The sequence below is a fragment of the Papio anubis genome, chromosome 9 (assembly GCF_008728515.1).
Source record: "Papio anubis isolate 15944 chromosome 9, Panubis1.0, whole genome shotgun sequence".
Classification (NCBI taxonomy): Eukaryota; Metazoa; Chordata; class Mammalia; order Primates; family Cercopithecidae; genus Papio; species Papio anubis.
The window spans coordinates 46,806,262-46,820,984 of NC_044984.1; the positions used below are offsets into that span (position 1 = coordinate 46,806,262).

Sequence of the window (14,723 nt, forward strand, 5' to 3'; positions counted from 1 at the left end):
AAAAAAAAAAAAGAGAATCTTAGCCTGGCAGTTTTGCATATGTGTTTGGGGGTTAGGGAAGTTGGTACACAACACTGTCCCCTGGGAGAGGGAACCAGGGATGAAACAGCTGAGCAAGTGGTTTGCCAAGTGGAAAGAGATATGGGCAGTCTGGGGCCCTAAGAACTGCCATTTTCTTTCTTCACTATGTGCACCTGTTCTGAAATGAGGCAGGGTAAGATAACACATACCTTATGTCTTAGGAGTTGCGTGCAGATGCTATAGGAAACCTGGAGACTTAACCTTCCTTCCTTCTGCCACTCCAACCCGTTCATGCCAGAGATGCCCTGCCATTTTCATCCAAGAGGCCAGATGGTCCCTGGCCTTTGAACAGGACTAGACCCAGAGACCACCTACATTCAATGCAAATAAACTACCTTGATCCTACTGCAAGACCCCCCAGGATCAGATCTTTGGACTGTGCCAGATGAACCATACTGCTAGATTCTCTCTTCTAGGCCCCCGAACACACAGACACTGTCCCATGGAAATGGTTGGGCAATAGGAGCCACGAAGAAAAACAGCGACTCCCTGCCCAGTCAGCTGCCCACCAGCTGTCCACCGCCCACAAGAGGTGATGTCATGCAACTGGGGGCCCAGCCCCTCATTCCTGACAGACCAGAGAGCCAGGGCCCCAGGCCCTCTCCCTCCCACCTCCCCAGCTTAGAAGCAGTGACAGTAGCCAGTGAGGAACTCCCAGTGAACTATTCATTTCTGACAGTTCTGGGCCCCACTGATGGACAAGGCCCATGTTAGAGCTCTGAGACTTGGGTCAGACTCCAGAGGGGCCAGCACTAGCCCCAGGTGCTCTGACTTCCTCATGGTACCCTAGAGCTTAAGCTGCTCAGTGGAAGACTCAGCTCTCCCAATTTCCTCCACAGGGGGGCCGCTGACTGTTACATAGCCAGGCGAGGGGTTGTCCTGAAGAGAAGGGATGTTACCTAGGCCTTGTCCATTAGCTGGGCCCCCGCTGTCTAAGCCCCCACCCCAGGCCAGCCAGGAGTGTCAGGAGCCAGGGCAGGCAGAGCAAAGGGAGGGATACTGAGAGCTCATTCTGAGAGAGGCTGGCTTGGGAAGAAGGTCCAGATTGAGTACAGATGTCTGAGGAGCCAGAGCGGTGGAGGTTTTGTGGGGAGGCTTCCTGGAGGGAGGAGGAGGGGATGTGTCCTGGTATGAAGCTGCAGGTGGTGTGCAGAACGCTTCCCCCACCGCCCAAGCTTTAAAGGGCTGCAGAAGATAGGATGAGAACAGATGCTAGCCAAGAGACTTAGGCTTAGGAGAAAGCTGTGGAGAGTTGGAGAAGGCAAAGCTTTAGAGGCCTCACATATACTGCCTGGCATGCAAAGGTTAGTACACCAAGAACGCCTGCCAGCAGTCTGCCTTCTCCCTGCTGAATTTCACCTGCAGCAGAAGCAGCTTTGATGCAAAAAACTTCCTAACTGACGCTGTGAGATTCCAGAACTCAGTGACCAAAGTGGAGCTTGGCATCCCAGTTGGCCCAGATCCTCTTGGGAGGAAGAAGAGCCGTGGGGGATCCTGAAACAGGGCTGGGATTCCAGGTGGAGTCTTCCAGCCTTTCCGCCTGGCTTGAAGATTTTCCGCCAAGAGACTCATGGCCACCAGAGGGCATCACCACTCCACAGTGTGGCATCCTGGGCTCCGGGGGCCCCTCCTTGGAGAAACTGGGGAGATTGGGAGGGGGAAGCAAGCAGGGATCTCTGAGCTCTCAGGGAGCTACCAGCAGCTGAATTAAACAGTCTTTGGAGTCAAGAGACCTGGGTTCTAGTGGGTTCTAGTCCCTGTTATGATTCTTTCTCTCCCTGGCTTCAGTTGCCTCTGTTAAATGAGGGCTTGGACCACACGGTATCCTTTCCAGACCATAAGGCCATTTCTGGCTCTGAAATCCCAGGATTTAAGGAATCACACAAAGGGCTTGGTAAAAATTGCATTTCCTGGGTCCACCTTTACTCTGGGGTTCTCTAGGGCTTTCTGCCTAGCAAGAGGAGGAAACAAGGCGTAAATTTCAGTCCTCTGGTGGTGTTTGCTCACTTGGAGGCCCGGAGGTGGACTGTCCTGCATAAACTGGGGAAGTCTGCCTCCACGTCAGCTGAAGGATGACTGGCTCCACAGGCTGTTAGACACAGGAGCTGTGCCACACCTGTGGCATCCACTTCTCCAGGTTTCAGGCAAGAAGATGTGTCCAGTAGGTAACCCTCTGTGATAGCTGGAGTGGCTCCTTCACAGAGGAGGTTGTGCAAGATGCCCTTTTGCTGGGTCCCTTTGGGGATAAGCAATGGAATGAATGGAATACATATCACTGCCTTTCCACTTTGCGCCCCCCCCCCTCCCACCCCCCACAGATGCCGTCTGTCAGGAGCAGGCAACAGACGGTCCCGGGGTCCATCTGTGCTAATGCTTCACAATAGAGTCCCATGTTTCCCCACCGACACCCCCTCGGCCCCTCAGCTGATGGCCACTTGGTGGTGCCAAGGCGGGAGGTGGGAGGAGGGAGAAGAAGGCACTAAGAGAGCTACCTCTTAGCTCCTGGCAGTCCTCAATCCACCCCGGCCCCCCACCCAACAAGCATCCTGCCATCTGGACTTGTGCAATCACTAAGGGGCGGAAAAGCACCCTCTTCCACCCACACCTCTTGTAGGGGATGGGGGCCTAGAGGACTGGGGGTGGGGAGGAGAACACAGAGTCAAGGAGACTAGAGAAGAAGGAAGAAGAAAGAAGACTGAGCCAGGCACGAGAACTGAGACAGGCAGGAGGCAGAAAGCCTTTCCTGGCCTCGCAGGTGGACGTGGCCATTGCCCCTCTGTGCTCCTTATGCCACGTGTCTAACGCAGCACATGTGCAAGGTACCACTCCCTACCAGGCCAAGAGCCTCTGTAACCCCAGTGCCCAGCCAGTACCTGGCACAGAGCAGGGCTTAAATGTTGGATAACAGCACAGAGTGGTTAGATTGCAGGCTCTGCAACCAGGCTGTCTGGCTTTGAATCTCAGCTCTGCCGCTGAGTGACTTAGGGCAAGTTACTTATCTTCTCCGGGCCTCAGTTTCCTCATCTGTAAGGGAGGATAATGGTGCTTATTTCGTAGGGTTGTTATGAAGACCAAGTGAGTTAATGCATGTATGTAAAAGGACACACAGAACAAACAGTGTGCATTGCACATGGTAAGTGCTCAATAAATGTTAACTGTGAAGGCATAACAGATTTGGGAAGACTGGGGGAGGAGGGGACAGACAGGGGCACCGCATTGCCGCCTCTGCTTCTTGGTCGATGGGTGCTGGGACATGGAGTCCCCAGCTTGTGCTGCTGACGCCCTGTGGTGGCTAGCCGCTCTTTAGACACCAGACGCTGCCTTCCACTTCCTCCTCTCACTTCTTATTCGGGCACCACTGACGACAGAGACTTCGGCTGGGCCATTCCCGCCTCTCCTACCGCCTGGCAGCCATGGTAACAGCCTGGGGGATGGTCCCTACCATGGGGTCAGAGAACGGCTGAGCATAGCCATCCCCCCCGCAGCCCTGAACTCCGATTCGGCCTGGGCTCATCCCAACCTCCTGAGTCAAGTCCATAGTAAGCGTCTGTCTGCTGGGAAGGGGGATCTGGGCCTGGCATCAGGAGCTGAGGAAAGGTGTGTGTTCAGCAGGGATCACTCAAGCCCCTCGGAGGGGATAGGCCAGAATTAAGCCTACTGCTTTCAGGGTTTCCACCTCTTCCCTTTCTCCTAGACGTGGGAACAGGGGGCAGCCTCTTTCAGCTCTTCTGGGGCAGCTGTGTCAAGGGAAAATCCTGGGCCCTCTCACTCCCTGGGGGCTTCTGTGCAGAGTTCAGGGAGTCTCCTCCCTCCTCTGTCCGGCCTCCACCCCTACTGCTGCGCAGCCCCGCTGCCTCTCTCCCTGCCCTAGAGTCTCCTGCAGCCCCCTGGATCTCCTTGACTCTCCCCACCTCCCTGACTCCCCAGGCTTCCTACAGTGACCTCTTACCGTGCCCCGCTCCATGAATCGCCAGAGCTATTCTTACCTAAATGTCAAACCTTGCTCAATGTCCCTTCACAGACCCCTCCAGGTATGACGCAGCCCCGAGCCCCGCCCTGGGGGCCTCATCCCGCCCCCTCGCGTCCGCTGCTCGGTTTCCCCCACCGAGCGCCCAGCTCCCGCAGTTTCCCTGGCCGTCGAGCGCCGTGGGCGGGGCTCCAGGGCGGCTGCGCCCCGTGGGGAGGGTCCTGCGTGCTGGGGGCGAGGCCATCCGAGGCCGCTCCCCGCCCGCCCCCAACCCCGCCCCTCTCTCGGAGCCTATAAAGGGAGGTGACGGGCGGCCCGCCCGGCTGGCATCCCCGAGCGGAGCCAGCGCCGTCTCCACCCGGCGCCCGGCGCCGAAGCCATGACCCTCCGGCGACTCAGGAAGCTGCAGCAGAAGGAGGAGGCGGCGGCCACCCCGGACCCCGCCGCCCGGGCTCCCGACTCGGAAGTCGCGCCCGCAGCTCCGGCCCCAACCCCGGGACCCCCTGCAGCAGCCGCCACCCCTGGGCCCCCAGCGGACGAGCTGTACGCAGCGCTGGAGGACTATCACCCTGCCGAGCTGTACCGCGCGCTCGCCGTGTCTGGGGGCACCCTGCCTCGCCGAAAGGTGCGTCCCCCGCCCGCCTTCAGGACCTGCTTAGCCCCACTCCGTCCCCCTACAGGGCCTGCTGACCCCGCAGTGCCCTCTCCTCGGCGTCCGCGGAGTCCCCCACCCATCTTCTTACCCGCTGGGTGCCTCGACTCCCCCGCGTTCCCCGCTGCTCCGAAGGCTGTGGCCCTCGCCTGCACACCGTGCCCAGGCTCGGTGGCTCTCAACTCCTCGCCCCATGCGCGCCGCCCCATCGCGCCCCCTCTCTCCCTCCTTGACTCCTCCCGGCACCCCCCTTATCCTACTCGCTCCATCTGGCTTTCTGCTCCCCATGCCCCGCCTCCTCGTGGCCAGGTGTCCTGAATCCCCAGGATCCCCTCGCCCCAGGGGCAGAGACGGCCCTAGACAAGTTGAAGGTCTGAGAGCCCCCGGTGGGAGAGGTGGGCCGGTGGCCGTGCCGCGTGCGTTCTCACTCTGAGGAAGTGCGTGGGGCGCCGCTGACGCCGGAGAGCACACCCTTCCGAGGGGACTCCCCGATTCCTGGGCTCTGGGCCTGCCGCCTGGCCCCACGTCTGATGTGCGGGGCGCGAGGGCCACAGCTCCCTGGACTTCTGCCGGAACCGGACGTAGTGGGAGGGGTCGCAGGGAGCCCACGGGGCAGGAAGGATGCGGGCCGCGCCCACCTCGGAGTCTGCCCTCCGCCAGCCTCTTCCTCTGGCCCCAGGGGACCTGAGGCTCAGAACCTACACAACACCAGGTTAAGGAGAGGGGCCTGGTGGCCTTTCCTCACCCAGCCACCCTCCTTTGCCCCTGGCCCCCAGCTAGCCCCCACACAATGAACAGCTTGTTGAGAATTTGCATTTTATGAAAATCATGTTGAAAGACAAAGGGGTCTCTCTGTGCTGCCCAGTCCTTCCTCCCTGGCCATTTGGGAACTGTCCCCACCCCTGAGGCCAATCTGGTTCTGACCCTTCCCTTCCTTGCCTTGGGCAGCTTGGGGGGAGGGTTAGCAAAGGCACAGACCAGAAAGGCCCTGGGCTGTGCAGGCTCCAAAGGAAAGGGCTGCTCTGGGACTGGACCTCCTCCAAGGACCAAAAAGTTAGGGAGGGTAAGAAACTAGTTTATCAAGGACCCTGAAGAGACAGGAACCTTCATCTCTCATCCTTCCCCCACCCCCCTCCCCCAAAAGAACTCCTGATCTCGCTCCTTTAGTGAGACTTACTGACAAGTTTGACATCTAAGATGTTTTGTCCGAGAAAGCACAAAATGTATGACAATGGAGAGAGACCCAGGTGTAGCTGGGCACAGCTGGTCACCTGCAGCTGGGATCCACAACTGGTCCCTGAAACGGGCTGTACCTTAGGAGACCTGGCACCTATGTCCCCACATTCTGGCTGGGATTGCCAGCCCTTCAGGCCGGGGTCCCTGACCCTAGCCCTCCCAAGCCACTGTCTGTAGCTGAGAAATTAGATGGAGAGACCCAACTGGCAGAAGGTCCTTGGAGCACCTTGATAGGTGAGCCCAGGGGACACCTATCCTCTGAATCCCACTGGGGAAGAGCCCCTGCCTCAGCTTTGGGAGTCTGGATGGCCTGAGCCTCTACAGACATGGGCCCTCGGGGTGGAGACCATTCTAGAATGATGATCTCCCCACCCACTGCCAGTGTGGAAACCAACAAGGGCTTAGAGGTTCATGGATCTGGAACCCAGGTTCATGGATCTCACAACCAGGAGGATGGTTGTGTCCCTGCAATCTCAGGTATGAAGGTAAGGCTGTAGAGAAAGTTGGAGAGTGGTGCCAGTAGTGACACTTGGCAAATAGTTGTACCAGCACCAAAGCAGGTGTGGATGTGGAGTTGCAAGAGGCAAACAGGAAGTGGGTCGCTGTGTCCAGGGTAGCACTCTCAGCATCTGCTCAAGGACAGTCCTGCCTCACCTGCTCCTTCTGACCATCTTCCTGCCCAGGGCTCAGGATTCCGCTGGAAGAATCTCAGCCAGAGTCCTGAACAGCAGCGGTGAGTCACCAGCACCCAGCCCCTGCCATGGTCCAAAGGGGTGAGGTGCTGGGTTGGGCGGTGCCAGGACAGCATCTCAGCCTAGCGAGGGTAGTCATTCTCCTAGCCTTTAAGCATGGCTCCCCCGCTGAGAGTGAGGGGCAGGTGGGGGTGTGGGCTGTGTGAAGGGGGTGGCAGAGAAAGGAGGTAGGGACTTTTGAGTCATTAGGTGCTCTTCAACCCACCCCCAGTCCCTGCCAGTTACCCCTCCCTGGGGAGATCTGGATGAACGGATGTGGGAGGTGGGAGGGGGTGTAGGCAAAGTCTATGGGGAATGTCCTAACCCAGGCCTCCTGGGCTCCCCTGAGCCCTCCCAACCTTGGCAAACCCCATGGGCCCAGACCTTAGCCAGGCTGTGTCCAGCTGCTTGGGGCTGGCTACCCCTGCCTCCAGAATGTCAGTCCTCTTCTGGTCCCAGCCTGTGGCAGCCCTCTAAGGAGGGATCTGAGTGTGGGCAGAAGTTTCCCTTCTCTACTCAGTTTCCCTTCTCTACTCATGTCCCATCCCTGATTTGGGCTTGACTTTCTCTAAAATGGATCAGCAACTGGCCTGCTGGCCAGATTGGCCTGTTTGGCCCTTGAGCTAATAATTTTTAAAGAGTTATAAAAATAAAAAACAAACAACAATATATGACAGAGATCATAAGGGGCCTGCAAAGAAAGCCTAAAGCATTTACCATCTGGCCCTTTGCAGAAAAAGTTTGCTGACCCTTCCAAAAAACCCTAGAACATTGGGGTAGACGCCGAACTCCCAGCCACCCTGCTCCCTGCCCCAGTAGTACAGAGAGAGGGGAAAGGCCTGCTGTTCAGAGCGAGAGGGGCTCGAGTTGGAGTCGGGAGGTGCTGCTCAGCATTTGGGGGAATATCTGGGTCAGGCTGGGAGTGGAGGAGCCTGGTCTCCAGGGCCTTTCCGAGGCTGAGCTACTTGAAGGGGCCTTTGGAGGCTGCTTTAACTGTGCTTCTGGCTGGGCAGGAAGGAAGGGGGTGGGAGTGGGCAGAGGAAACTCTGGGCTCCCCCAGCAGGCGAGGATCTGGAGCGGCTCCAGACCATTGTGTCCAGCGGGCAGGCCTTCAGTGCGGGAAGGGGCGGCCTCGAGGCTCCCCTCCTCCAGCCCCCACATCTGGTGGGCTGGCCCCAGCACAGCTGGGAGGAGCAGCTGTGGTCTTGCTGAGCCTCGTGACTGGCCTCTGGGGGTGGGGCCAGTCCTCTCCCCAAAGCTGTGGAACAGAGGAGGCTCCAGGCTGTGGCTGAATTTGGGGCCTTAGCTAGTCAGTAAGTGGTACTGTAGGGCTCACTGGAAAGCTGGGGTGTGGCTAAAAAACTCAGCCGGCCCATCCTTCAGGGGACCAGCCCTTCTCTGTGCTTCCCTCCCACCACTAGAGGCTGGATTGGTTCTCTGTGGCTCCACGAGGCTGATTTCAGTTGGGTATGGGAAAGACATTCCAATAATCTGTGAGGAGACTGAGCTGTCACTGGAGACTGAGTCCTGCTGGAATGTTCTAGACCAGTGGCCAATATCCAGGGAGGCCCAAGCTATGGGACTGCTACACCTTTTAATCCTGATTGTCTTGACCCCTGTGTTTCTTGCAGGAAAGTGCTGACTTTGGAGAAGGAGGATAACCAGACCTTCGGCTTTGAGATCCAGGTGGGAGAAGCTGCACACAGGGGTCGGGGGGTTGAACGGCCAGCCTGAGGGATGCATGGACTTGTCCCAACCCTGGGCTGAGGGTCCCCTTGTCCATTACAGACTTATGGCCTTCACCACCGGGAGGAGCAGCGTGTGGAAATGGTGACCTTTGTCTGCCGAGTTCATGAGTCTAGCCCTGCCCAGCTGGCTGGGCTTACACCAGGTGGGGCCTGAGCCCAGGACACCCAGGTCTGGGAAGGGGATATGACCTTACTCCCAAGCAGAGGGGGTGAGAAATCTCTCCTGAAATCAATTCCTCTTCCTTTTCCTTCTTTGAGAAGGCCAGAGAGAAGAAAGATAGAATCAGGGCTTTGGATCTAGGCAAATTTGCCATGTACTGTGTGATCTTATATACAGCTCCATCTACAAAATGAGGGTAATAATGCATCCAAACATCAGAGTGCGGCAAGGGGATTCCCTGGGCACAGAGCCAGGGCCTAACTAATGGTGGATGCTGCTGCTGCTGCTCTGATTCCTCCCAGCAACCTGGCAGTCAGCATGGGCAGGAGCTGGGGAAGAAGGAACATTCCATTAGGTCTCTTTGATATTGGGGATCAGGCCAATCCTGCCCCCAAATGGACCCGACGCTGAGGAACTGATGTTACTCCCTTTAAAACAATTAACAACTTTTTTTTTTTTTTTTTAAGAGACAGGGCCTCACTCTGTCACCCAGGCTGGAGTGCAGTGGCATGATCATAACTCACTATAACCTTGACCTCCTGGGCTCAAGCAATCCTCCTCTTGCCTCTGCCTCCCAAAGCAATATGTTACTTCCCCTAACAAGGAAATTATGCCTCAATAGGAGACCCCTGGATTGAGCAGATCTAGAGTCCCCAGGTTCCAGGAAGGGCAGCCTGAAACTGTATGAATCAATCCCCCCCTCCACCATCCTTGCCCCTAAGCTCCTACCTCCTTCCCACTTACCAGCAGCCCGTGCTAGCTATCATAGTCCATTTTCTGTTACTATAACAGGATACCTGAAATTGGGTAATTATAAAGAAAACAGGTTATTTAGCTCATGATTCTGGAGGCTGGGAAGTTCAAGACTGAGTGGCTGCATCAGGCGAGGGCCTCATGCTGCATTCTGACATGATGGATGGCATCTAATGGCAGGAACGCCTGCAAGAGTGGCGAGTAGGCACATGCAAAAGAGATAAAACATGGGTGATCTTGCTTTATAGCAACCCACTCACCAGGTAGCTAAACCAGTCCTGCCAGAGCAAGAACTCACTCCCCAAAAACAGCATGAATCCCTTGATTGGGTGGATCCTTCATGGTCCAAATGCTGGAGTACAATGGCGTGATCTCAGCTCACTGCAACCTCCACCTCCCAGATTCAAGCAAGTCTCCTGCCTTAGCCTCCCGAGTAGCTGGGATTACAGGCACCAGCCACCACACCCAGCTCATTTTTGTATTTTTAGTAGAGATGGGGTTTTGCCGTTTTGGCCAGGCTGGTCTCGAACTCCTGACCTCAGGTGATCCACCCGCCTCAGCATCCCAAATTGCTGGGATTACAGGAATGAGCCACCGCGCCCGGCCCCAAATGCCTCTTAAAGGTCCTACTATCTCTCAACACTGTTACATTGGGGATGAAGCCTCAACATGAGTTTTGGGGACAAACCATATTTAAATGGTAGCAGTAGCCAAGTAGTATACTACAACTTCTCAAGGTAGTTTCACATCCACTCTCCTTCCCCATCATCCCTGAAGCAGCCACAGCAGGGATCCATACCCCTTTTTACAGATGGGAATGGAGCCCTCAGATGGAGCACACCACGCTTGAGGTCAGGAGGCTCTGCAGTGGTGCAGGGTAGCAGAACTATCCCTTTAGGGGCCAGTCATTCCCTGTGCTTCTCTCCCACCACCAGAGGCTGGACTGATTCTCTGTGGATCCATGAGGCCCTGCCATGCCTGGGGCCAGGGTTGGTTCCCAGCTGGATGCTGCTCACCTGCCCTTCCCTAAATTGACTGGGTCTTATGGCCAGCGTGGACTAGACAGAAATAACCAACTCTGAGTGCAGCCCAGGGTCCTGGGTTGGCTTAGCCTTGGGACAGAGCTTGAGGGTAGAGTGAGGGTGTTGGGTGTGTGAGGTCCCCGCCCTTTGGCTGGGGTGCTGGGCCTGGACAACTTGGTAGTCACTACAGGCCCAGAAGAATGGCTGTGGTTCTGTGTGTTTGGATCGAGTATGAGAGATGTCAGAGGAAGTCTACCGAGAACCATGAGAAGTTGGAGGAGGGAGTTCGGGAGTTTTCCTTAGAGTTACTACCCACTCCTCTCCCCTTTCTGGCTAAGGTAGGATGCTGGAATTCTAGCATGCTCCATGGAGCAAATCTAACCCCCTTGTCTGCCTGGCAGGGGACACCATCGCCAGCGTCAATGGCTTGAACGTAGAAGGCATCCGGCATCGAGAGATTGTGGACATCATAAAGGCATCGGGCAACGTTCTCAGGTATGTCTGGGAGCCGAGGTGCCTGAGAACTCCTGAGCTCAGCCTCTTGGTATTTCCTCAGCCTGTGGCTCACTCAGCCTTTGATTCCCCAACCTCAGACTGGAAACTCTATATGGGACATCAATCCGGAAGGCGGAACTGGAGGCTCGTCTGCAGTACCTGAAGGTTGGGAAACCCAGATAATGTCCAACCTCCACCCTCCTCTTCCCAAGCCTCTGCCCTGTGGGGGGTCATTTATATCTGAATCTCCTTTAACTGAAGGTTTCTTCTGTCTACTCCCTGACCCCTTGTCTGTACCCACGTCCTGCTAGTTTCCTGCTAGCTTGTGACAGTGGGGTGGGGACTGTCTCTTGCAGCAAACCCTGTATGAGAAGTGGGGAGAGTACAGGTCCCTAATGGTGCAGGAGCAGCGGCTGGTGCATGGTAAGTAGATCCCGGGGTGTGAAGGGCCACTTGTTCTGCTCCAGATACCCCATCTGTGCTACCCCCTCAGAACTGGCGGGTTCTAGTAAAGAAAGGTTTACTAGTAAACCTCCACAGTAAAGCAAGGTTTGTTGAGCTACTACTACTTTGGGTACTGCCGCACCCACATTTCTGGTTATTCTCACACTAGCCCTCTGCAGGTAGTGTCATCTTCACTGTACAGAGGGGAACACCAGGGCTCAAAGAGTGTGTGTCAATTCTTCCCGAGGCCCTTTTGTGCTAAGCGGCCCCCATAAGGATCTAAGTGGTAATTCCTGATTTGCGGGTGAGGGAAGTAGGGTCTCAGGGTTGTGCCTGGCCAGGGCCACAGAGATAGATGGTCAGCAGGACGGAGTGGGGATGCCCCATCCATGCCCTCCGACCCTTTGCGGAGGACACTACGGCCCAGGCCTGACCCACCCGCCACCTCTCCCGTCTCTGCGCAGGCCTGGTGGTGAAGGACCCCAGCATCTATGACACGCTGGAGTCGGTGCGCTCCTGCCTCTACGGTGCGGGCCTGCTCCCGGGCTCGCTGCCCTTCGGGCCTCTGCTCGCCGTGCCCGGGCGTCCCCGCGGAGGCGCCCGACGGGCCAGGGGCGACGCCGACGACGCCGTCTACCATACGTGCTTCTTCGGGGACTCCGAGCCGCCGGCGCTGCCGCCCCCGCCGCCCCCGGTCCGCGTCCTGGGTCCGGGCCCCGCTGAGACTCCTGCAGTGGGGCCGGGCCCTGGGCCGCGGGCCGCATTAAGCCGCAGCGCCAGTGTGCGATGCGCAGGCCCTGGCGGGGGCGGAGGTGGAGGCGCGCCGGGCGCGCTCTGGACTGAGGCCCGCGAGCAGGCCCTATGCGGCCCCGGCCTGCGCAAAACTAAGTACCGCAGCTTCCGCCGGCGGCTGCTCAAGTTCATCCCCGGACTCAACCGCTCCCTGGAGGAGGAGGAGAGCCAGCTGTAGGGGCGGGGGCGGGCAGGGAGGTATTTATTTATTTATTCGCAACAGACAGCGCTAAAAGAGGGGGAGGCCGAGCCAAGAGGACCCCAGGAGCCCAGAGCAGCGGGAGAGGGTCCTTGCTAGCCTCAGCCCACCGGGTCGATTCCTGGCTGGTGTCTGCTGAGGGAGTGGGGGGCCCAGACCCTTCTCTTCTCCCCCGCCAAACCACAGTGGGAGCTGGGGCAGGGGGAGAGCCAGGAAATCGGGGGCCAAAGATGGGGGTGCTCGCCTACAGTCTGCATCTGTAGTGCCTTGTGGGGTATCCAGGAACACCCTCCCAGCAGGGGATGGGGACCTTGTCCCATGAAGCCCTCTCCTCAGCTTTACTTGCTCCCCCGCCCTTAGCCTTGGGGAGAAATGGCCCGTGGTTGGCCGACCCCCCACCCTCCACACACAGTTCCATGACCCAGCGGGCCTCCAGGGGCATCGGGTGCTGGTCCTCCTCCCTCCTGGCCTCGACCCCTAAGGGCTTCGCCCCTCCCAGGGGCCTGTAACTAAGTCGGGTCCTGCCAGGCAGGGGGCCTGTGTTCTGTGCCCCTTGGGGGACAGGAACCGGCAAGTTCAGGTGGGGTGGGGACAGCACAGACTGTTCCACCGTTCTGCATATTGTTGCTTCTGAACCACAAACTGTATAAAATGGATGGTTTTTTGCATCTGTGTCAGTGTGGTGACTGCCTGAGGGGGAGGATTGGGCTGGGGCAAGCTCTGACTCCACCATCCCAACCCCCGCCCAACGCACACACGTCTTGTTTTCTTGCAGCCTGAAGCCAGGGAAATAGGCTGGGAGATTTAAACTTACATGTATGGGCCTGAGCTGGAGGCCCCACACTTCTTCACAGCTTGAGCCTCCCTCCCCAGATACCCAAGCAGGTGGTGGCCAAGGCTTGCCTCAAGTCCTCAGCCATCCCTGTAGAAATACGTGTGCTTGGCATGCCTTCCCAGCTTCTGAGGTCTCCCTTGAGGGGCACAAGCCAGATCTGCAGGGACTTGAGGCATTACCACCTGGCCTGTGACGGGCCCAATCACGGATAACCCTGTTGTTCTAGCAGTCTTCAGCGGTTTCCCGTAATCCCAGGATGAGATTGTTTTTTTTGGGGGGGGGGGGTGGAGTCTCCCTCTGTCACCCAGGCTGGAGTGCAGTGGCCCCATCTCGGTTCATTATAACCTCCGTCTCCCGGGTTCAAGTGATTCTCCTGCCTCAGCCTCCCGAGTAGCTGAGATTACAGGCAGGCGCCACCACACCCAGCTAATTGTATTTTTAGTAGAGACCGGGGTTTCACCATGTTGGCCAGGCTGGTCTCGAACTCCTGACCTCAGGTGATCTGCCCACCTTGGCCTCCCAAAGTGCTGAGATTACATGCATGAGCCACTGCGCCCGGCCTCCCAGGATGATATTCTGACCCCTGCTGGCCTCTGCTTCTCACTCCCTGCTCTGGCTGCGCTGCTGGCTGTACTTGGCACACTTCAGACCCCTTCTATCAGGGTCTCTGCACTTGCCCCTCCCACAGATGGCTCCTTCAGTCCTCAGCCCTGCCTCCTGAAGACCTTACCACCCAGTGGGAAATACAGTCATACCCTCCTCTGTGACAGCTCTGTTTTATTCCCATCAGATTATGCATCGCCATCCGGGACTGTCTTGACTTTTATGGGTTTATCTTTGCCTGCCCTCCCCACCCAGGAGGATGCACGCTTCTTGCAGCAGTGCTCAGGAGCCTTTTCTGTCTTCACTGCTTTATTTTTGCCTGATGCTAGCACATGGTAGACCCTCAATACAGCGTGTGCCGACATAGTATGTGCTCAAACATCTCCAAGTGGTGGTCACAACCTCTTTGAAGTGACCTGTCTGGGGTCATACAGCAAACTAGTGGCAGAGCTGGGCCTGGGACTTGAGGCCCCTGCTCCAGTGCTCCTCCCCGGGAGTAACCAGTGTGCAAGGGGTGGCTTTGAGTGAGGTCTGAGCAGACCCTCCCCGCCTGTCCTGCACCATGGTTCTTGCTTTTTGAGTGGGTCCCGTTTCTGTTTCTTCTTTTGCTCCTTGAGCATCCCTTCTGCACACAGCAGTCAGCGTGATCTTTTCAAAAAGGAAACTGGATCACAACCCTCCTCTGCTTAAACCCATTATGCCTTCCCCTGGAATAAAAGAATAAGGTCCAAACTCTTTACCATGGCCTATCCATAACACGTCCCTCTGGGGAGACACCACCACAGCATCCCTTTCTCCAGGCTGACAGCAACCACACAGGCCCAACAGTTTGGTAACTGGGAGTCTTTTGTGCAGTACCTAACCTCTGCAACTATATCCTGATGCCCTGCATGAATTTCTCTAGAATTTGGTCTGTGCCTCTCCCTCTGATCTCAAATTGTTTCTCCTTCCAGGTCACTTGTTACATCTAAGCCACACTATCCTTTCTGCTCCTATTCCTCAAAT

The 14,723-nt window shown here is 57.1% G+C and overlaps 1 protein-coding gene across 2 annotated transcripts; it reads left to right on the top strand.

Moving 5' to 3' along the window:
* The first annotated feature begins 4,370 nt into the window (after positions 1–4,370).
* GRASP (general receptor for phosphoinositides 1 associated scaffold protein) lies at positions 4,371–12,948 on the top strand. 2 transcript variants are annotated; one of them, XM_003906397.3, is made up of 8 exons: positions 4,371–4,673; positions 6,620–6,669; positions 8,299–8,353; positions 8,456–8,558; positions 10,752–10,845; positions 10,944–11,010; positions 11,202–11,268; positions 11,754–12,948. In XM_003906397.3, the coding sequence occupies exons 1-8, from the start codon at positions 4,428–4,430 to the stop codon at positions 12,257–12,259; spliced, it is 1,188 nt and encodes a 395-aa protein (XP_003906446.1). In that variant the 5' UTR covers positions 4,371–4,427; the 3' UTR covers positions 12,260–12,948. The 2 variants fall into 2 exon arrangements, with proteins under 2 accessions (XP_003906446.1, XP_021778071.1); XM_021922379.2 differs by lacking the exon at positions 6,620–6,669 and having other exon boundaries at positions 4,560–4,673; positions 8,456–8,624.
* Positions 12,949–14,723: the final 1,775 nt, after the last annotated feature.